We start from the raw sequence: 24,089 nt of genomic DNA on the forward strand, positions 1-24,089 counted from the left end.
ATGCAATTTATATTACTTACCTTAAGGTGCAAATAGCATGCATTCAAATACAATGATCAGGCATCTTTGTAAATCTATAATCAATATATAATTGACTTATAATTATTAACACATGTTTTAAATTGTACGTATTAATATAACTGCTATCTGGCATTAAATACACTGTCAATATTCTCTTTAGTATGTCAGTATCAACACAGCGAATACTAGATTCAGCGGTCTTTGTAAATGGAGCTTGCACAAAGAGAATGCCAGTCACATATTTCTCTTTTGTTTCTCTTCTCTGTCCTCCCAGCCTTTTCCATACTCTCCTCTGTCCATCTGTGCCAAAGATCTAAGCAGTGTGCATCTTTTTTTTGGAACTCTCTCTCTCTTGTTCTTTATCTTTTCATCCTGGGATAGCTCAAGTGCAGCAAATACACTCCTTTGAGGAGTACGACTCATGTTTGACCACGTTCTACAAACCCCCAATCACTTCACATAACTCCAGTCCTCCACCAGTGTCAATTCTGACTCCCCTCACATGTCGTCCGATGAACTTTTTTCTTCAAAATAACAAAGCAACATATATGTGTGTGTGTGTGTGTACACGTGTGGCCTGCATTAAAGACACTAGAACTGTGTTTCGAATTAATCAGATTTTTATTTTTGTTTTAGTTTCTTTCTAGTTATAGCAGCTAAAAAGTGGACAAATAATATTTTTGGACCTCAGGGTGAGGTGTGTATAAAAGAGAAGAAAAGGCAAAATTCATTGACTGATGTTAATGCCCAGTTATGTGTAGAAAACCTGAATGGACAAGTTAAAGAGCTCACGAATTCTTATTTTCCCTTTCCTCTGAATTTCCATGTTCTGTGCCTTTTAATAATAGATATTACACACGATGTCAAAGGGAAGAGTCACTCTTCTTGGATATAAAAACGGCAGTGTTTCCAGGAAACTGCTGTCCCCTTTCCTACCCATCTGTTTTCCATTACAGGTGCTTTTTTTCTAGTTTCTCCACCTTTTCTCCACTCCAATCTTCCCTCTGCTCTCCAGTGATCCACCTTTATTGGCTTTTGCTGTCATCTGACATTTGTTGATCGCGCAATCCCTTTGTCCTCTTGCAGTAGTTGTGGTGGAAAACACAGAGTCATTCACTGACAAACACAGGTCCACATGCATTAGGTAGCACAGCGTGTATCACACACTATGAGACACAAAATCAGACCCTATTTCAATGTTTTTGTTTAGTGTTCAGTGTATTTGTTTTGGCTATCATACTGGCCGTCAGATACATTATAGCTGTAACATGTTTATAAAAACATAAAGATTTACTTAAAAAATAGGAGTGCTCGGATTATCATGTCAATATGCCATATTTACCCATACAGATTCATTATAACCTGCAATTACAACACCTATGACACATAAAAACATATATAAAACAGCCAAGCGTCCACTAAAGATATAAGCTATTTGAACCATCCACACACAAACACACAGGCTGTACAGTGATTCAGAAAGAGAGACATGCATACAAATCTACGGAGACATGATCAGAGACATTTATTTAAGTGTTGGTAAACAAATTATGAGTTAAACAGAGTGAATGTAGAGATTACATACGTTATGTAATAAGCTTCTTTTGAAAAGAATGTCCCTTTTCCTTTTTCCCCCCATCTTTTTGTTACTGTGTTACTAGGATATATATTACGTTTCCCTTTATGCAGTGATTCTTGAATGTGTGCGCCGCTACACATGTGTGAGAGCTCACAGATTGCAAGCATTTTGTAAAGTTGTATTCTTTTTTTGTTTACATTTTACACAAATTCCTAAAATTTTTTGAGAAATTGGTTTGTAGATGTCTCCAAAACCAGCATCAAAATAAAATCATAAGGCAGTTAAATAAAAACAAACAAACAAAAAACCCTAAAACAAATAAAAGAATTTGCTAGCTAGTGTTTATTCAAGAACAGTCTAGACTTGAAAGCCTCCCACTGAATTCAGTACCAATGAAAATCATATTTGTATGTTTAAGGGAGGCTCATTGCATCTATTTACTGTTACAGAGTAAGATACAGTTAAAAGGAAAAACATCTACTTGTTCTTTTGTGTGTGTGTTTGTGTGAGTGTGTAAGTAGGGAAACAGCCATTTATAGTTGATTGAAAGAATGAAAAGGTTAGTGAAGGTTAGTCCTTTCATTTATAACTGCCATTTAATGGTCAGGTCAAAAGTTAAATCAATGTGCCTGATGCGTTTTGATATCTAGAGCTCCAATCGAGCCAAAATGAAAAGGATGGGGTCATGACATCAACCATTTGATCTTCCTCCATCCTGTCTGCACAGAAAAATCCTGATAAAATACTGAGGCAATGGGAATCACACAGACTTTTGGCCATAAAGCTGTTTTTTCTGTGTGTGGAAGACTGTGTGTGTGTGTGATTAGTGCTTCTGTGGGTCAAATGAACACTTCCCTCAATTGCAGTTAATCAATAAATTCTGTGACTTTTCTCTCAGGCCCCCACTCTCTTATCTCCTTCTGCTCGTCAACCTTTCCTTTCCTTTCCTTTCCTTTCCTTTCCTTTCCTTTCCTTTCCTTTCCTTTCCTTTCCTTTCCTTTCCTTTCCTTATTTTCAAATCCTATGTTGTGATAGCAGAGGAAAGGCCACAGCATTGAATGGTCTCTTGTGAATGAAGTGAATTGAGTCAGGGCTCATCTGTATGCATGAGAGGCTCCCATAAAGTAACTACGCATATCAATCATGCTCGGCGTGGCTTCGTGTTCGACAGGATTCATCACCTTCCTTGGGATTCCTCTGGCAAGATACAGTATAATGTACATGAAAACACACACAGACACTTACACATGCGTGTATGCACACTCACATTTCACCAGAGCGGGCACACTCAGTCACTCTTTCGACCACAATCACACACATGCTGCTCAGCACTCTGTCAAGCTGTCAGTGCAGTTTGACACCAGCTCTCCTGTCTCATCATTAGTTTTGGTGAGATATGTCCTGTCCCCTCAACAAAAACAAACATGGCAGGCAGTGACAAATCAATTAATCAGACAGGGCATTTGCCGATAGTTATATTTCACTTACAACTAATGTGCATTGAACGTCTCAGAAAAGTTTCCAATAATGCATGGACAACACCTTCAATCGGTTTCCACCAGAACAGTTTTGATCGATGAATCATCAGACTCGGATAGTTTACTGTCAAAGCGCCAGCTCTCCATGACTGATGATCTCTTTCCGTACTAACTGAAACAAAGAGACAATCTTGCTTCTTTATGCTATGTTGATCAGAAAACATGAACGCCTGTGTGATGGTCTTTGTTTTTTGTATGTGAAATGTATATTCAGTAAATGGACATTTTATAGGGTATATCAAACTGTAATAGTTGTCATCCAGATGTAGGATTGTGGAAAATTACAGGCAGGTAAAATTATGTTTATCTTACATAATGATTTTCTCATGGTTGTTGGGTTAGTTAGTTGTAGTTGGGTTTTTCTTCTTGTTAGAGTGTAACTAGAGAGGAGGTGTATCTATAGTCATGCATCCTGAGCCCTCTTGCTTTATTTTCATCATTTCTTGGTTTTGTTTTTGTCTGTATTAGGCTAGGAGTCTCCCTCAAACCAGCCTCTCTTCCCCTCAGTCCTTCTCTCCTCTGGCTTTCACCTGCTTTGGTCTGCAGTTTACAGTTATGATTATTCCTATTTTTCCTGTTTGTTCTGTATCTTCCTAAGTTTCCTTTCCGCTTAATTTTTTTTTTTAGTTTTAAATATATAGATATAGTAATTTGTCTCTTAGTCCCTGCTTTCCATTTTCAGTTTTATTCATTTAGGTTCTCTGCCTACCTGTTTTCTAAATCTATGCAATGTTATTTTTCCCCACACTTGAATCCTTCTCCATTTCCTTTTATGCTTTCCTCCCTTCTGTAAGTTTCTGTTTTTTCTGTCTTCCTCCTCTTGCCTGTTTTATTTTCTTCCTTCTTTTTTTTTTGCTCACCCTCTCTGCATCTCTCTCCTCCTCCTCTTTCGCAGCCTCCCTTTCTTTAGTCGATCAGACAGTTGAAGCAGCCAAGCTGCCGGAGGCTAGAACAGACAGAGGAGCCGCTCTGTCCGACCTCCCTCCCTCTCCAGAGAGGCAAACTAATGCAGACACGCCAATAAGCTGTAAGGAGATAATTATTCACCATTTATATCAGCCCGACATCTTTTCACGATAGTGCAGCACACATCTGGAACCCGGCTCTGTTACTCCACATAGTAATTTTTAGGTTTTTATCCTTTTATGGGTTACATTTTAATTGATTGATCAGGAGAGATTCACGCCGGGATGTTAAAGCTTAAAGGTTACAGCATACTTGTCACTGGAGAATCCACTTTACTGAACAGTAACCTAACAGCGAAAATGTTAGAAAATAGCAGATAAATTAGACATGATCTCCCCTCCCATTGAAACTACTATTAGTGTGCCCTTCAGCAAGGCATTTAACCCTCAACTGCTCCACGTGATCTGGTTACTCTCCTGCATAAAGCCTGCATTTATACTGAGCGGCTCCCTTGTCTAAATGTGGTTCGGTGTATGAACTAGAGACAGCTTGAGTGCTGAAAAGACCTGCGTTTGTTAAATCATTTAAATGAATTTCAACATAACCAAGAAAAAGGAGCACTGCATTTAAATCTGGCTTACATTTCAAACTTTTTAATATGTTTAAAAAGTGCTTTTTTGTTCTTTTAGCACAAAGTCGGGAGAAGTTAGAGAAGAAATGGTTTTGGGATGATTTTTTTTTTCAGTACAATAATGAAAAGACTGAAGCAGTAAATGATCGACTGCTTTTTTGATGAGCTCCTCAAGCACACAGTTTCGTTTACAATCACAAACACACAAACACACATTCCTTTGGTGCACACAGCCAGCATGTGCTTACTGTAATACGTACACGAAATGAGTAACTGCGCTCATACCACAAATGCTCTCGTTTCCTCTTTTCTTTTCTAAAATATAAATCTTCAGAAAATAAGAACAAAATGATGATAGCCAAACAACAAGATTCACAGATTGCTTTTTGTGGGCGCAGAGGTCTGGTCACTGACAGTACCGATGTGGTTTAGAAAGCTACAGCCAAAAGCCAAAATCACAGATTTTATTAAGCACGTCTTTGCAACTGGGAGTCAGTTTGACCTACAGTCTTCTCTTTCATCAATTTTACTTCTTTTTGGGGGGGATTAAAAAAAATATCCCATAAATGAAAATATCATTAAAAAATTACAAATATAAGCAGAAAGTTACACTCGCTGTGCTGTCACACCTTGAGCTATTAGCATGAGCGGGAACATAGAGAGTCAGATTTTGAACCTTCTTTTATTTTGAACTTGATTTCTGGCTGTGGATCACGCCAGCTGTTGTTATGTCTGATCGAGTTGAAGTTTAAGGTGAACAGGCCGCCCACTTTCTTCCTGTCCGTTCAATGATAACAGTTGTACAGCACAGTGAAGATTTGTTCTCCCTGTGAATCGATGCTAATCACATCATTGTGCTGCCCCGTCCCCCATGTTTCTCTCTGGGGTTTCACACTCCTCTCTGGCCTTTTCCTCCTCACCCGCTGATTCTCTCGCTCTGTCTCCATTTCTTCCCACCCCCCTCCTGTCTTACCTCATCATAAGGGAGGTGAAGCCATCTGAGTCTATTTGCACGCGAGCCAGCCTCCACATGGGTCAGTGCTGTGCAGATGTTGTCACCGCAAAGAGTTCCCATCATGCATCTGTCATACATTATTGCTTCAGAGTATGCCACAAACTGCTTTCTACTCCATGTTTTATTGAGATGTGGGAGTTTGTTGATTATTATAACAGGACAGATAATCTTGTTTTCATTTTTTCTTATGAATACTGTACACATAGATTTATTTATTTATTTATTTTTTTGGGGGGGTGGGGGGGGGGGAATCAATAATGAACCAGCCTTAGACTTTTTCAGATCAAAATCAACAACTGAAATTGGAATTAGTTGTATCTTTGGTCATGATTTGGGCCATAGACCACTTGTTCCATTTGGATCCAATTTAGACCAGAAGATCAAACATCTGGACTGAAGAAAAAAGTCTGACAATTTAATAAGCTGTTGATATTTTCTACAACAAAAATATTCAAACCCTCTTCATAAAAAAGTTTGCTTCTGTTTATTGAGATTTGCAGACTTTCATTTATACATAACTCTCTTAAAGTCTCACCATAATATTTCAGTTGGGTTGAACTTGGTTAGGACTTTAACTGGGCTATTGCAACACCTTGATTCTTTTTCTTTCTCAGCTATTCCATTGGAGATTTACTGGTATGCTTGAGCTGGCCTCACATCACAGCCTAGAATACTTTGGTATACAGAGGAGTTCATGGTTCAGTCAGTGATTGCAAGTCTAAATCATCACCTACTGAAATGCTGTTTTTTGGTTTTCACTAAATGTGGTGCTGTGCATTATGGCCAGACGTTTCCACTTTGGTCTTGTTTGTCTAAGGGAAATTTGTCCAGGGGTTTTATGGTTTGCTCAGATACAACTTTGCAAACCTAAGTTGTGCTGTCATGTTCTTTTTAGAGAAACAAGGCTTCATCTTGTCAACCCTTCTAAACAAGCCATACGAGTCCATTTGATATTTTTCCACATGATAGTATAATGCAGACTGACACAGGTTACAACTACCAACTATATTAAACCTATTTTGTAACGTCTAAAATATAAAACTTCCATTACCGCACAACTAAATCTGTAAAAGACAAAAACATTGGTCCAGAGTGAAGATTCAACCTTTTGAACTTCTAAAGGTGACCAACGTTTCAGTTTCCCAATAAATGTCCGCATTCCCTCAGACACTTATCCACATGACACTGCTACAAGTACAGAAAAAAAAGACAACTCAGATCATGCAGATAAAGGAGTAATGTGATATATTTATTTATCTGAGTCATCAATACTAGCACTAGTGTTACACATACACCCACAAGACTATGACCTTTAATTCTGCTGCTGAAATGTTACTAAATATGTGATGTGGTTTTCTCTTCCTTTGTGTTTGTCTGTGTGTATATGTGTGTGCCTGCATGACTACATGCTTGGTTGTGGTGTATGTGTGTGTGTGTCCATGCCTTCTTTCACAGCTCCTGCCAACGCCCAGATTGTGCACTCGGGCGCAGCATGTAACGTCAAAGATGATAACATGAGTGAGAGAATCTACACCATCAAAGAAGGAGACACACTAGTGCTTCAGTGTATTGTTAAAGGACATCCACGACCCCAGGTAAGCTCCAAGATCTCCCACTGGGCATTTATTAAAATGTGCATTTATACATGCAGTATATGTTCTTGGTGATCCGCTGTGACCTTCACTGAGCGAGCAGGTACGTTCCACCTCTCTTGCTCAATGATACCTTGACAGCAATGTCTCTTGTCATTCTAAAACATAGTTTTAGCAACCATATGGGCTACTCTCGTTTAGTGTGATGAATGTTTTGATGTAAACTTGTGTTTGATATATTATCTATTAAAATGCATTTATGTAATTCATTAAAACTGGCATTTAAAAAAAATCTAATACATAAAATTCCTGTATTTTATGTATGAAATGGATAAAACTAAAGCTGATAAGACCATGCTATATTTATGAAAGTAGCACCCATGTGTCCTTTGGTTAGTCAGAGTCTATCACTGATTGCAGTAGTATAATCAAAGAGCATTGATCAGCCGACTGTCATCAAGAATTTCCACATTTTCAGATCTTTCCTGTCTTGCTGGATTCTCAGTGTTCAAACTCTAGATTTTTCTGTCTTTATTTGCTATTTTCCCAAGACAAATATAAGAGAGCCTAAGGTCATGTGAAGATGATGATGTTGTTATAATGCATGAACACCTCCTCAAAGCTGGGAAAATTCAACTTTGTTTACATGTAGGGACTATTTTCACTGCAGCACTTTCAGGCAAAACATGCTGGTGACTGAAAACACTTCAGGCAACATGGACACATTTTATCATTACCATCAGTTGCCCTGTACGCGGTAGCATAAATAATATGAATCACCAGTGAGTCATTACTTATGTTTATCGTGTCATTCTTTTGTTTGTTGTGGTTAGTCACATAATCTCTTAATTTACTCTGTTTACACTGGAATTAACTAAAGCCATACTTTCCTTTGTTCACTCTGTGAAACATTTAAGCCAACTCCAAACTTGTTACACACACACTTTAGCACCCTTTAGTATCATTTTTATCTCATTTGAATGAGCAACTGATGACCGTGTTTCCACCTGCACATTTCACAATAAATATTACTCTTCCTACAGTATTGTTCAAAATGTTATTAAGCCTATAGAGAAGGATTACCTAATGGCTCTTCACTAAAATTGTGCTGAAGCTCAAGGTCGTGGTCACACTTGTCATTTTACAAGCAATAACATGTGAAGTGAGGTGGTTTTCTGAGCCATCTCAGCTACAATGCCACTGGTGTTCTGGTTTTACAGGGAGTTTAGTACATGAACTCTGTTTTACCTGCAAAAGGATGTATTTTAACCAAAACAGTTACCATTTCTTAAACCAATCCAGTGTAACCATCTAAAGTATTCAGAATAAGTTACTCTCATTGAGTAATGCAAAGGAATACGTTACAAAATACATTTTGGGCCATGTATTCTGTAATCTGAAACAAGTAGTTTTTTGTGCCTTATCCTAAATAAGGAAACATTGAAAACAAAAAGGAAAAAAAAGATGTTAATAGTTCAGACAGGACTGGAATCCCAGCTTGATGGGCAAAAGCCTAGCGATTAGCTTATGCCTCTGCCCACCCACTTTTGAGTCCAAAGGAGCCTAGAGCGTGGTCTTTCCTCACTATTTCTGTAAATACACGTATATATCTTGGTTTGTATGTGACAAAGAAGGAGAAAGAGATTCAGTACATGTAATTTTGCCCTTTAAAATGGTTTTGATGATTAGGGGCAACTTTATATAAAGAATCTGCTTTCTGACTTCATATCATCAGTTAAGTTCTATGGAGCGATTAAAATAGAAAAATCTGTACTCTGTACTTAACCTCCTAAGACCCGCACTCTTCCACGGCATGCATTTTTAATTTCTCTTTGATATTTGGGCTGATTGGGACCCGATGAATGTAAAAACAAAGAATTAACAGATTTTTCTTTTTTGTCTTTTTTTTCCTAAGAAAAATGAGAGCCTCATATGAGGATATTAGTTTAAAATTTTGATAGAACAGCAGCAGTATAATGACCTCAAATTGTGACGTCCACATATGTGGAGTTAGGTCCTAGGAGGTTAAACTGTTTCAGTTTAATTATAATACCTGCATTTAGCGAGGCTAACTCTCCAGCTACAGTAATGCATCTCATGTAAATGGCAAACTATATTATTATTATATTATATCTACATTGTACTATAAAAATAAAGTTCTCAAAACTAGCACAAGAATGATCACATGTACTGTGAATATAAATAAGTAATGGGTATATATTAACCTACATTAGAAAGAATTGAAGAGGATGAAACCATTGTGCATGCTAGGCTTTGCGTGCATTAGTAATTTGTGTACTTAAAGGAGGATTGCTTTAATCTTTTATAAAGACATATTTTACATACACAGTATGTACATATAAGCAGTCCTTAAAATATATGACCATACTAACACCAAATATACACATTAACAAAGAGTGAAAAATACTTTCCAAACAGCACGCTCATAAAACTTGAGCAGGAGGTGCAGTCCACCTTCGACCCATCTGGCTCCCTGGGTTGAACCCCAGTGAAACATTTTGCATCAGGATCTCTCTGTGAGCATACATCTGTGTGAGCGTACATAGCTAGATGAAATGAAATGAACTGAGGTGACTGTGGAGGGGTTGTGTGTGTTGTGTGTACTTGTGTGCAAGTGTGTGAGGTGAGAAAAGCAGTGTTCCTCACGGGTGCATGTCCACTGGCATCACATCAGCATGAATAAAACAGCGCCTGTGTCTAAGCCTTGTTTTCTTCTATTTGTGTGTATGTGCAACTCGACGATGGATGTGTATGAGAGTGTGTGTTTAAAAAAACACACAACGAAAAAGGGCTTGATTGCATGACTCTGCAGATGCAAAACAATCATTTGTACGAAAGGCGCAAAGTCTAATTACATACCAAACTGTTGACCTTACCTGCCCATACTAAGAGTGGCTGTCTTTCCCATTTGTTTCCTCCAATTCTCTCTGTCTCTGTGACTCGCTTGCTCTTGGATACAAACATAGACACACACACATACAGATGTAGACTTTAAATTTACAGTCCGCGTTGTTAGAAACAAATGCAACTTTTAATAAAACTTTTATTTTCAGCAACGCTGGAATAATCATTACACAAAACATACTCTGCATAACACATACTACACAAGTTCATTCCCCTAGAGCATTTCAAAGCTGTAGGAAATTGCGTCAGTGATTGCTTGTTCTCTTGGTCGGAGGTGGAACTGTATTTTGAATAATGATCACTTTGCTCACATTGTCAGAATGTAAAATATATATAGCGTGTGCACAGACAAGATGTACAGTGCCTCTGGCAAAGAGACATCGGTTGAGTTAGTGCATGTGCTGCCGTCAGTGAGGCAATGTGTATGTAGACGCAAAGTTAGAGACGGAAAAGACAAATAAAGAACTAGTAAAGAGGTGCAGCTCAGGAAACATTTGCATTTCTCTGTCATTGCACCAGAAATGGAATGAGAAGTAATATATCTTTATTATATCATTCACATTCAAAGTCGAAGAGGAAAATATGTATGTAAATTGCTTGACAATTTTATAGACATTCCAAATAAAAATAAAAATATGATTATTTAGTCAATCAAATTTGAAGAAAATAAGTTAATTACTATGGCCACTGTGCTTTTGTTCATTTAGACATCATTGTGAGTATTATTAAAAACATCCAATTCTGATTTAAAACAATCTAAGCCAAGGTCCGAGCACTTCTAAACTTTTAGTTGCTTTTGTTAGTGTTAGATTCCATGATGTCAAATGGCACCTGGACCCGTTGAATTTACTACTGAGCTACTCCAAGTGTAGAACAGTCAGTCACCTTGGATTAAAGAGCAACATCCTGATGTTTTTCTAAAACCACTCTTTACAACATATTTTAGAAGCTGAAAGCCACCAGCTGTCAGACTTGTAGGGCCATATCCATGTTGTGTGAAATGAAGAAATAAGGATGTGGAACAGGCTGATGGACCAGAGCTGTTTAGCGAGAGCTATTTGAAATTATTAACTCTACCAAAGGTTATGGGTTTTACCCAGCTTCGTAATGCAATTTGCTAATGTAGTAACAATAATAATTCAAATGAACAATAAACTGGAATGTAAATTGAAATCACATACAAAATGCACTACAAAGAGAGGCGAAGACAGAGCTAAGATACAAACGCAGAAAGAGAACATAATGGGTCAGTGTGGGGTCAATAACAAGGAATTATGGCGGCACTGGAGAAGTCAGATCCTTTCTTAGTTACATTGTGCTATAGCTGTGTTGGTTTCTGCCTTAATTATTCATTGTGCAAGTGCAGGATACAACCCTCAGAGATCTGGCTGAAAACGACATAATATTATTACAGTTTCTGCACATTTGTGGGCAGCCCCTTACTGATTTGATTCCTAGCTTCCACCACATCCCAGAAGTACCATTTAAGTACAGTGAACTGAGAGACCAGACTGTAATGATATGAGCTGTGAAGTACTGAGCATTGCCATTATAAGATGTTTACAGTGGACAGAGTCAGCAACAATGCTTTTGAAGACTTCAACATTATAATTATACTCTATTACTAAGGGGCTCAAAAATACCCTAAACCCTTCCCTAACATCAGGACTTATGCACACTAAGTATTTATGCCAAATTCTCATCCTTTCATCTCACTTTCTTTCTGTCTTTATGTGACATGAGTGGCACCTGGTGTGTTCATCTGATGCTGTGATCCATTAGGGGCCCTCTAAGCCCGTTCTTTTAACCGGTTATTTGTTTTACTGTTGCCTTTCCATCAACTTGACCGAATATGGTGATTTTTCTCTGAACTCTGCCATCAATAAAGCATTTTCACCATGAGCCACTGCTCACTTTTTCCTGTTTTGAACCATTCTCTGGAAACTTTAGAGACGGTTGTGTGTAAAAATCCCAGTAGATCGGCACTTTGGAAAAATCCTCAGTCAGCCATACCATCAACAACCATACCACATTTTGTTTGTTTTTTATGCAGATTTGATCATTTTTCAGTTGTGCATACATGCTGCAAATTGTTTCATATATCACATCCAAAATAATGTTCTTTTGGATTCTGATCTGGTGATTGGAGAGGGAATTTGAAGGCCATGTTATTGAGTGATTGCATAAATTAAAGTTAGCAGCATAAACCTGTTACTGACAAACAGATGTGCTAGTGTTTTGTTAGTGTTTTATGCTACATTCATTAAGGGAACATGAAACACATCACATACAAAAACCAGAAAAAGATTTTTACTGTTACAGTGGACGTAAACGGTGAGAGTGCTGACCTCTGTCCGACTGTGCTCTGCTTGAATAGCACACTGTAGCATTCTGCACTGTGTCCCATTGGGGTTACAGAGTTTCCACTGATCTCCTTTGGCTGTATTGAGAACTTGATCCTCGTCACCCCAGCTTCTCCTCCATCCATCCTTACTTCTCATGCAGTCTCTTCCTTACACATATTGAATCTCCAGTTCTGGCAACACACAAAGTTGTGGTTTCAGGTATTTTTTTTCTGGTACATTACATTTTATACATTAGTCATAGTGACTAGACTAAAAATGAAAGCTCACAAAGCCGTTTTTGTCTGTTTGCTCTAACATGTTGCACTTTTGTAAACGTTCACAATAGGCATCCAACCTATAAGGCTCAGGGATTCTTTGGATGAAACGACTCTAATATTAATCTAACTTATGATGTTTTCAGCCACAAAAAGATAATATTACTACTTAAAAATCATGTTCTTGCAACCTGTAATAGAAAAATACAAGTTAATGCAAGTTGTTGTACAATTGTCTATACACATAGTTTGCTTATAAACAGAAGTCTTCTTTGTAATTTGTTTAACTATTATCTGACACATGTATGAACTGTCTTTATCAGTATATAGGAATTTGGGGTGTGAAACAGACTCCTTGTATGATCCTTAGTAGAGAAGAAGCAGGTTCGGAATCATAATTTTATCTTCTGTGAAAGTAAAACTACTTTCACTCCAGACAGACAGCAGATATTCTATGTATGTGATAAGCCGAGCTTTATAGGCTGGGGGTTTCTTTTTCCTTTGTTGCCACATACCCACAACAAAAGAAAAGAAACCCTTCTGGACCCCTTTGGACTCTTCATAAAGGTTGAATAAAGAATATAAGAAGACACTAGGAGTCTTACAGTCTGTAATTTAACTCAGATTTCTACCACAGTCCCTCCACCAATTTCATGCAATGTTCTGGGGATTTAGCTTTTTCTTTTCTCAACCTCTACCTTTACATGTATACACATGAAAAAGTAGGGAATAGCGCTCTCTCTTCATTACTATACTTTCCATATTTGCACTTTGCAGGGCAGAGAGATCCCACAGCAGAGCGATAGAGCCTGATATATGTTTTTGCAGTATTCGTCTTATTATATTAGCTCTGCCTGAAATTCTTTTTATATGAAAACTATATGATGCACTATGACATGTGAAAACGTGGCGAAAGATTATTAAAAGAAGAATCATCAGTATTTTCAAAACTAAGAAATATCTAAATAAAGTATAGTCAAAACCTTTTAAAACAGTTTATGCGGTGTTATCTTTCTTAGCAATTGTATAAAGCTACCAATGTTTTTATGAAAAAGAAAATGAATATATGTATAGGTAATGCTTTATGTTGTATATGCACGACTTGATAACAAAGTAAAAGTGCCGCTTTGTGGGTAGCTCATAGTGTAATACATAGAAATATTACAGAAATAATCTTATTTCTTTTCTGTTGGATCATTTCTGTTTGTTTTCCATAGGAGTAGAACTGTTTTCATCTTATTTTGGAGATGGTCGCTTTATTCTGTTGAATGTTCACCTCATGAAGAAGAAAAAGAGATATGACAGCTACTGCAGTGAACTGCGTCCTTCCCCCACTCCCCATCCTAACTGGGAAGTTTGTATTGGCCTCTAGGTGTTGGCAGACAGGCAAGATGTTCAAAGTGTTCTGGCAGCTTTGTTATTATTTATGGCTGTACTCTATTCTAACACGAATGTCCTCATAATGCTCTCTGTTTTCACCCTTCAGAGAAACAATAGACTTACAAATTTATGCTGACAACATTTTAATGCATTTATTAATAAACACACCCACTCCATAGCAGACCACACTAACTCTTTAAAAACATTAGGGCTTTATATTTTATTAATCACGAGTTGTTTCATACCAGTTCAGAGTGTTCTGCCTGTCTCTGGTTTCTGGCTTTGTGAGGGAGCTACTTGTCCCACATTTTGATGAGTCGATTTAAGATCACAGGAATATGATGTATGAGTTCTGATTGGCAGTGGCTTTTCCTACATTTTCAGTCTACATGTATTACCAGTAAAGACTTTTATACTATGTATTATTTTTTAATGCAAGGACCATTTTATTCGCAAAAACTTTTATCTGTGCCTTCTCGGAGCGAGATGATTCACTTTCTCCACTTTTTCTCTCTCACTTCAGCTTGCTCAGAAGAAGGAGGATCCAATTTAGCCATGTGAGGCCAGCCCAATAAATAGCTTCTTTACTGAAAATGAGACTGATTGAGGATTTATCCAATCCTTTATCAAGACTGATTGTTTACTTTTGCCTGAGCTAGATTGGATTGAAATGGGAGCTCTCACTCTGAACCATACAGAGGAGAGAAAAATCTAATCATTTCTTTCTCTGTCTATGTCTTTCTTTGTCTATGTCTGCTTTCCTCTTTTTGTTGCTGCCTTCTCCTTCATATTGTCTCAGTCTCTGCTTTCTCCTTTTTATCACTCACTACAAGTCATTTCTTCCCTTTACTCTTCTTTCGTCCTTGTCTTATCCTTCTCTCTTCCATGCTTATTTTTTCTTCATCCTGTCCCTGCCTATATCTCCTTAAATTCCCTATTCCACACCGCCTCTTTTTCTGTTCATTTTAAGCTCTCGCTCTCATTTCTATTGTCTCTATACTTCAGACCAACTGCAACAAAGCATATATCAAGTCAACAACAGTTTAGCTCACGGACCATCTTACTTTGGGAAAAGTCAAACTGTATGCATATTGTGTTCGCAGAAAACAAAACAGCAGGCCCATACTCACCTCTTTGTTTTGTTTCATGGCAAAAAATGACCTTAGACAATTTTAAAAGAATGAGTTTTTCAAGACAAGGTGACACGTTGCCTTTCTGCTACGCTGTCCTTCTGCCAACCTCATTGGTTATACCCACAAATATTGTAAGACTCTTTAAAGAAAGAAGGAAAAAGAAATCAAAGTATGTACACAAGGAAAAAAAAAAATCAGTGTTAGAGGTCACCTACAAGGTGCTCGTAGCATCACTCAAGTTAACTCCTGAGACAGCGGGGCTTTTAGTTAACAAAGCACTGTAGTCTCGCTCACAAAGCTTTTCTTGTTACACACACATAGAGCTCACACACACACTCTCACAGCTTCTTCAAAAACACAATAGGAGAGTAAATGGTTTTTCTGAAAGTGATTCCTACCTCCTTATTATTTATTCATGGGTCTTCTGGTCATTGCAACCTTGAGACTTGCATGGGTGTGTGCGTGCGTGATGAATTCTATACGAGGAAAAGGTAGAGAGAGAATTATAGATGAGAAAAGTGGAGAGGCAGAGAAAAAAGAAGTGGGAAAGAGGAAGGAATGGAGGGAGGAAGATGAGGGCTGCGGTCTGGAATATGGTTTTGGATTTCTGCCCTTGAGGGGTGAGTGGAATGCGATCGATAGTGAGGCTGAAAGCAAGGCTGATCAGGTGGCAGCACGAGGCTGCACAGGCACTCAGCAAGAACACGACCTAGACACAAACAAGGTCACTGCTTGACCCCTAAGTGGATGGAGAGGAAGAATGAAGAGGAAGATGAGAGCAAGAAAAAAACAAGAAAGATGGAGAGAAGAAGTCTGAAAAAGACAGGTTAGGGGAGGAAGAAGAAGAAGAAATGGACTTGGAACTAAAAACAATCAACTCTCTCCTTTTTTTATTGCAGTAAAAAAAAAAAATACAAGGATATGGTGAAGGGGCATGAAAACTTTAAGGACTCGATGAAGGAGATAAAACATGATTGTGATTAACTTGAAGCATCAAAAAAATGGCATAAATAATTGGTAACATGTGTAAATAATCTCTGCATGACAAAGCCAGCAAAAAAGACAAGCAATCTTTGACTTACTTTCATGATCTCTTTCAAACCGTAAGAAAAAAATATGTTTCGGCATACACACCACCCAGGTAGTTTCACTTTTAGACATGTGGTTGAATAACAAAAACATGTCTGTCATCAAGATTATGAATGTGAATACCAACTGAAAACCAAGAACAAACGAAAGACATCTTGAGCAGAGATAAGAAAACAAACTCTAACAAGATAGATGAATCGCAATGATAAGTGCTGCACGGTGCAGAGGACATGCTGACCACTAATAAAGGAGAAAGAGAATCGAGGCATGGCGATGAGGTGGGAAATTGTGCTTATTATGTTTACGCTTGTAGACGAGACTACTTGAGTGTATTTCAAACTCAACAGCAGATGACAATAAATCACAAGATGAGGCAGAACATCTGCTTCAGATCTTGTATTTCACATGCTCCATAAAAAGGCATTGGTTGCGATCCATTTTGTATTTTGGAAGGTCATTCTGTTGTTATGCTGTCTACAGGCTTAAGTATTTAGAAGCGTTCACATCCACTGAATGAAATGTATGCTTCATTTATTTTAAACAAGTACAATTAGACTTTTTTTTTTAACTGTTATTTTTCATGGTAGTTCCACTCAAGTTGTTTGTGAACATGCTTTCAATTGTGTTCACAAACTTTTTTAAGCATTTAAAATTGACCTTTGGCTGGGCCAATAAAGAATAGTTATATCTTGTCCTAAAGACACTCCAGCACCGTAAACTATTATTTAAAGTTTATTGATTTATTAAAACTAACTAATCTAATGAATCCAGTTTAGCGATCTTCAAGGCTCTCATGCCTTTTATTTCCATCTTTTTGGCAGGTTCGTCTTGCTTGCTTTAGGATGTTGGAATGAGAAAACTCCCTTTTTTAAAAGGAATTTGCAAAACATGCTTCCATGTTTATGTCGTATTATTACTAAATAAAGAACAGTGTGAAACTGTCCAGTTTCATCGGCTTATATTGGAATGACTTATTGTTTGTTAAAGAAGCAATTTTGAAGCACTACTGTTAGTTTATAGACGAGCGGATGCTTTGAGGCCAAGCTTACTTTTAGATCTGCTGTTATGAGCTATTCAGACTTCTTTGATTAGAAACTAAACAACAAACAAGTGAATTCAACAACCCAAGGCCTTCTCTAACTTTTTGTTTTTAAATCAATGCCTAGAATTTCTCTTTTTCACTGTGCTATTGTACATACATTGTAATTTTCTACTTTTTCCTTGCTTCTTATACATTTATGGCATTTGTGTGTTACATTGCCTTTTGGCTTCATGAAGATGTGTTTGAATAGATTAGGATATATCTACTTGGCTAATCAAGTCTGTCACATAGGGATGCCTCTTTAAAGTGTAGCTTTTGTGTCATGTCTACATATCACTTCACTCTTGTTCAGCCAAACAGCTTTTCTGTGAGTGCAAGGGTCACTGTCCTTGACTGCTTGAGACATTGAGTGAGAACACAAACACCGCATCAAATTAGATTTCAAAACAAAATACTTGTGCTGCTGATGTGCCTGGATGAAGACCTCTGTATTGGACTCTTCCATAGCTTTTCTGTATGTTTGAGTGTCTCTGGAGTGTCTGCTGCCGTGGTAACACACACTGTGCTTTGTAGATGAAACCCTCTCTGAGACTAAAAATAATAAAGTTAAGGTCTAAACGTCTGTTCTTACAAACTAAAATGAAACCACAGGAAAAAAGCAAAGTCTGTATTGACTAGAGACTAGACAGTGAGAGACACGTATGTGTGCTTGTTTGATGATGTATGTTTTATTTATAAAGTATATATAAAGTAATATTACATTTTAAGATTGTTTTATTCTAGTTTTTTTCAGGCACTTTCAGAACAGAAGCAGTTTGCTGTGGCAATTGGAACATCATTATGAATGCTGTGAATGCATCCAGTGATTTCCTGATTAAGATGTTTGCATGCGTGGGATACGGGTCTTGGTTCGCAGCACAGGTGTTGCATTTGTTTCCCACTTAAATGATTTGAGCTCTTTGTGGGGAAAATTTGAGATAGCTTTGTTGAAAGCTAGAGCCGCAGAGCTTTTTCAGTCTAAGCACAGGTCAAAACCGTGGATGTTCTGACTTTATTGGTTGATCTCTGCTTTAATTGATATCGTAGGGCAAAGTAATCCATAAGATCCTTTTTCTTCCCTTGTGTGTAAGCCTTCTTCAGTTTCTCATTTCTCAGCAGCCTGACATCATCTGATCAGGACATACTCAAAAAAAAAAAAAAGATGGCTATGCTCAAATTTCTCCATCCTATGCCGTGCTTGTAATAATTAGCCATTACTCATTACAGCTAACACATCCAACATGAGCAGAGTGTGTTAGGTAGCAGCTGACACTGCAGCTGACGGCTGTTGACACTTTGGAGAGAGCTCTGTATATCTGCTGATGCGGTCTGCCCCTGTTTGCTTTCTTCTGACTTAAACCATCTGATGGTCAAGCAAATGTTGAGCAAACTATTGAGACGCTTCCAGAAATGTAAATGGTGCATTTCTTTTTACTTGCCCTCAAGAAGGCACATTAACCGAATATTCATAAATCACACGTTTTGAAACTAAGAAAGTGTTGATGTTAAGTGCTTTAACATCTGTATGCTATGCAGACAAATGTAAATGACTTTGTTAACACATGCATTTATTTTTATTATTTTCAAGATTATGACTTTTTTGTAAATGCTGATGATTCTTCTGATTCCTGTAATGTTATCACAGCCTTAGTTTCATATTACAGAGGCAAAAAGAGTGATAAAGGCATCCATATTGTATGACAAGGTTAGAGAGAAGGATGATGTGTTCAATATCAATGAGTCAGTTTTATTGAACTTTTTCCCTGTGATCTGTGCACAGAGGCATGGCTGATGTTCCATACAAACAGAGTCATTTTTTTTTGTGTTTTTTAATGGAGTGATACACGGAGAAAACTGGGAACCACTCTAAACAAATATGTTTATTCTATTCAGGGGTAAAAGGAAAGAAAAAGGCCTTAAGCTCATCATCACATAGTAAAGGAGTTAATGGAATAATAAGCAGTAGACCAGATTGGGATGCACATAGGCAAACTCTGTTCTTTAACTTATATTTATTACTTGCCGTTGCTGCTAACTCTTTTAGAAACCCACGTATTCCCATTCTCCTGCAAATAACTCTCCATCCACTTCTGCTCTGCTGTGACAGATAATTAAAAGAGATATTTCTATGCAGTAGATGTTTTGACTTATGCTGCTTGTCATCCACACCTTGTCACTTTTAGTTATTCAATAAAGCCATTGTTCATAAACCAGAGCTGAGATAATTACTTCAGTGTTTATCAGTTCAAGCTGCTGCTGTCAACCTGGACTATGCCTTTTTTCATCATAGTTTTACTGATATTCTATTTATTTTCACTCTTTCTTTCCCACACTTCCCCTCAGATGTTGCATATTCCGTGCTTGTGCGTGCATTCATGTATGCCTTAGTGCCTGTGTGTGAGTGTGGGTCTGCATCCGTGCCAAGTAGTATTCCCCGATAACAGGATTACCATCTTAAGCCCATTCACGGTAAGTGAGCCAGTTGGACGGATAAAGCACTGTATCGTCAACTCCGCTGGTGCTACGTCAAGAAGAGAGTTAGGAAAATTGTGGAAGGCAAGCCTAGCAGGCTCTCTGTGAGTTACTGAGAGGGAATATAAAGGATTCAACTTCTGTAGCGCCACGGGAAGCAGTTGTATAGAGGTGGGAAAGCCTTGCAAGCTAAGCTTTGCTTACAGTGATGTCAAACATGGAAGGATTTAATTTTCACTTTGCTTTACTGAGCGGTTGTGCATGTCCTTGTTTTAAAGGTAAATCTCTCTATTAAGTGTGCAATTTGACTTATTTGAATCAAAGAAGGCAATGTAGTTAAATTACACTATATTAGTAACTGCAAACGTAATTGACTTTAGGTGTGGAGCACAGCAGATGTCCACAGGAGTGACCTGTCCAATTTGTGAACAACATCCAATTTATTCACCATCTGGTGAAGAAATTTTGTTTGCTTGTGTTTTATTTTCATTATTTGTGGCCTGTGAGCTGAATGTTGCAGGTTAGCATAGATAGGAATATGGTAGAAACATCTCAACCATCATTTTTCTAGCTAAATGTCAGTATTAAGGCCTCTGATGTATTGTTGTGTTGTTCTGTCAGTTTCCAGTTTGAACAACAGTGCAATGGTGTCTTACAGGCACTGGACCATATCTGCTAGATCCTGCTGATTCTCTCTGATGTGTCAGTTTGAGGAGTGAAGTGAGAACCTTATGGTACGAGGCAGAGAGGGAGGAACATGTTTGTGTCGTGTCGACATGTAAAGTAAAAATGTGAAGGGAAAATGCCAGAATCATAGAGGGACAGAATTAAACAGAGATGGGCTGAGAAAGAAAGGAGGTAATAAGGCAACCACACACATAGAGACACACAGTCGAAAACAAATAGAGAAATTTGACAGTTCTCTTCTCTTCTCTTCTCCCTGTATCTGTCTCATTTCTTCCTAAGCATGCCATCAATGTTTCAGATCCATATTCATCATGCATAATTAGTGCCTGCTGTCGTTCTCTCTTTTCCTTTTCCAGAATTTCTGATTTCAGGCTGTATCTTTTGCCAGTATAGGTACAGTAAATCCATTAAAATCCAATACAACAGCTCTATAATAAATCCCTCCTTTACTCAAAGCTTATAATGTTTAGTTTTGTTGTCACTGTGAGAAAGAGCCATTTATTCAACTGTCTGGACATTTTGGAAGGATGTTGAACATTAAATGCTCTATATTAAGTGTACTGAGGATTATAAGCTTCAAAAACTGCTTTTTAGCAGGGCCCTTGTATTGGATTTCAGTAGTTTTAGCAAGGTGTGTGTTTCTAATCCACTTGGACCTGGCATTGTTCAAATTTCCAACTGTAGTATGGATCACAGCATATTTACTGTGGCTGGTGAAGCTTTGAGCTGCTCAGAAAATGTTAACTTGCTAGTTGGGTCGCAATATGTTTGACACTGACAACCAGGTTTGTTTATTTGAATCAAATAAATACGAAGCGTCCATGATACTTTCCAAAACAACTTATCGAAAACATTGTTGCTGCATTATGCACATGGCTGGAGACGACTGCTGCTGAAGGTACCAAGAGTTCACCTTTAAGGCAAAGTTTGTGTTTCACTAAACAATATTAACTCAAAATTATGTTAGACATATCATATGATTAAATGGATAAGTCATCTGTCTTAATGGTTTTAATGGTGTGGAAAGTGTAATGCACTGTTTGGAAATAAATGCTCTAAGATGAAAATACTGTAGACAAACACCACATTGCACTTGGCCACTAATGGAAAATTTACTAGCTTATTTACGTCTGACCAGTATTTTAGTGCATTCTATGACCACATTCAAAGAAGGCCTAATGGCCAACCCGCCCACCTTCCTTACAAACACCAAGTGGCCCCTAAACCTTCACCTGAAATATTCTGAAAAGGTTGTTCTTCTTTCCTTGGCACTGTTTCTATGCTCCTGTTGAAACATCTGTGCCCTAGACAGCACACAGATCACCACCTGAATACAGAAAAAGTGAACAAAACTGCCGCTTTTCATGTCAGGCTCAATCCAATGGGACACCAAAACTTCCCTTCACATTACACTTCTAACCGAATGTAAGAGCTAATATTATAAGTCTCTGACTCAACAAATGTGTCTTCATCTCCCAGCATGTGCATGGGGGAGTAAGTCTGGGGAAATATGTGTCTTTCATGTGTGTAAATGGAGGTGTATGTAGACACAAAATCTGATGACAAGTGAGTGTTTGGCTTTCCTGTACTTTGTAAAGAAATAAAAGAAAGGTATCGAGCAAAGTGACCCGACAGGGATAAGATGAGGGACTAAGAGAGATATCCAGACCAATCTGTCAGGACTGTAGTAGGGGAAAAAAGGCACTGGCTATTGAAGGAAAAAGAAAAGAGAGGGGTGTAGAGGGAGGGTGAAGGAGGTCAGAGAAAGAGAGTGCAGGTGATAGTTTTAAGCTGCTGGTTTCGCAGGCAGATAAAGGCTTTTCTGCCGCCTGGTTTGTCATCTGCATTGCGCACAATATCTCCCTTATTCACAGTATCACCTCCTTCTATTTTGCTTCATCTGCCGCCCTGGTGGAGCAACTCCCAGTGTGATGCACTTTTTCTCTTCCCATCATACAGCTGCCAGCAATACAGCATATATCATTCCCTCTTATTCTTTTTCTTACTCACTCTCGCAGGCTGGAAACCCCCCCCCCCCCCGATATCTCACTTACACATGCAGACCTTATTTTTCTCTCACACATACCTACTATTTCTATCCAAGTAAAACTCCTTCCTTACATATTTTGTCTCTCTTTACCCTGCGACCTCCTTATTTTACATTATTCTTTGCAGGGATATTATGGAAAACTCAAATGTTGCATCCATCCCCACAGACTTTATTCAATATTTTGAGTGCAATACATTATCAAGATTTCATGTTCAGCCTCATTTTTACATGCACAATTTCCCATCATCAAGCATACAACTGCCTTTAACTGAGATGTAGTATGTTTCTCCCTAAGTTTAAATTCTTAGTACATAATCTTGTCATTAAGATTCTAGTAAACTTGAGCCTAATGGTCCTGAACTTAAAACCTATGAATAACTCTAAAATGCTACTTCTACTAAACTTCAGCAAACAAAGTGTTCACAATTTGTGAGATTTTGACTCCTCTTTTAATCCTTGCGTATAAAATGATACGCAAATGCACACTTCATGCTCACTTTCACTCTCTCCCTTTGTGTGTCTCAAAAAGGTCCACAAAAGACACCCACACACAAACACGTGCCCTCATCCAAACTAGAGCCACTAAACCGTGGACAGACAGGGTTCGCTTCATTGCTCACCTTGGCCGGTTGATCAATGGCAGTCTGTCTCCTCCAAATCCCTCCCACAAACAGAGCTGAATAAACAGACAGAGAGCATTTACACAGGCACTGATAATCTGCTAATCCATATAACCTGTTTTCTAATCAACACACAGACAGACACAGACACACACATATATGTGGGAGTGAATTGGTAACCAGATATGATGTACAGATCCAGGAACACAAGCAGACTAGAGTGCATGAAAACGATAATGCACACTTCCACATACAAACGTTTGCATGGACACATACAGACAGTCACTCTATATCAGTGACTTTTGCCTATTATCCTCTCTGACCTCCTTAACAGGACATGGTTGATAGTCTTGCTGAGGTTGATAACAGACAGTAGGGTTAATAGGGATTAATGGACTGTATACACATAGTTATGCAGATACATATGCAAGAGCAAGCCATTCTAGTGCTGATGAGTTTGCAGGCTTTTATGCATCTGTGTGTGTGCACGAATGTTTGTGGGTTTGATTATTCAAGTGAAAGTGTCATGTAGCTGTCGGCCGTGCGGTGCTCCCATGGCTTGATAGGATAATTGAAGCGTGGAAAAGCCATATAGAATTTGTCAAAACTCTTAATGGTCTGAGTATCACAGACACCATGAGTACACAGCTTAGTGCTGTTAACTTCCTCTCTATGGAGAAGGCAGATTTTATCTCAGTGAAAGAAAACTATGTATAATGTTAATTTGCTATATATGCAATTAAATGACCT

At 38.1% G+C, this 24,089-nt stretch overlaps 1 protein-coding gene across 2 annotated transcripts in view; it reads left to right on the plus strand.

Moving 5' to 3' along the window:
• mdga1 (MAM domain containing glycosylphosphatidylinositol anchor 1) overlaps positions 1 to 24,089 on the plus strand; it is a 186,610-nt gene that overhangs the window by 46,044 nt on the left and 116,477 nt on the right. For both annotated transcript variants that reach the window (XM_005733341.1, XM_005733342.1), the window contains exon 3: positions 7,146 to 7,285. In XM_005733341.1, coding sequence (XP_005733398.1) covers positions 7,146 to 7,285 — 140 coding nt within the window. The remainder of the gene's footprint in view (positions 1 to 7,145; positions 7,286 to 24,089) is intronic.

Source organism: Pundamilia nyererei, unplaced genomic scaffold (genome assembly GCF_000239375.1).
Source record: "Pundamilia nyererei isolate P.nyererei 1_Seehausen unplaced genomic scaffold, PunNye1.0 scaffold00051, whole genome shotgun sequence".
NCBI classification, from domain to species: domain Eukaryota; kingdom Metazoa; phylum Chordata; class Actinopteri; order Cichliformes; family Cichlidae; genus Pundamilia; species Pundamilia nyererei.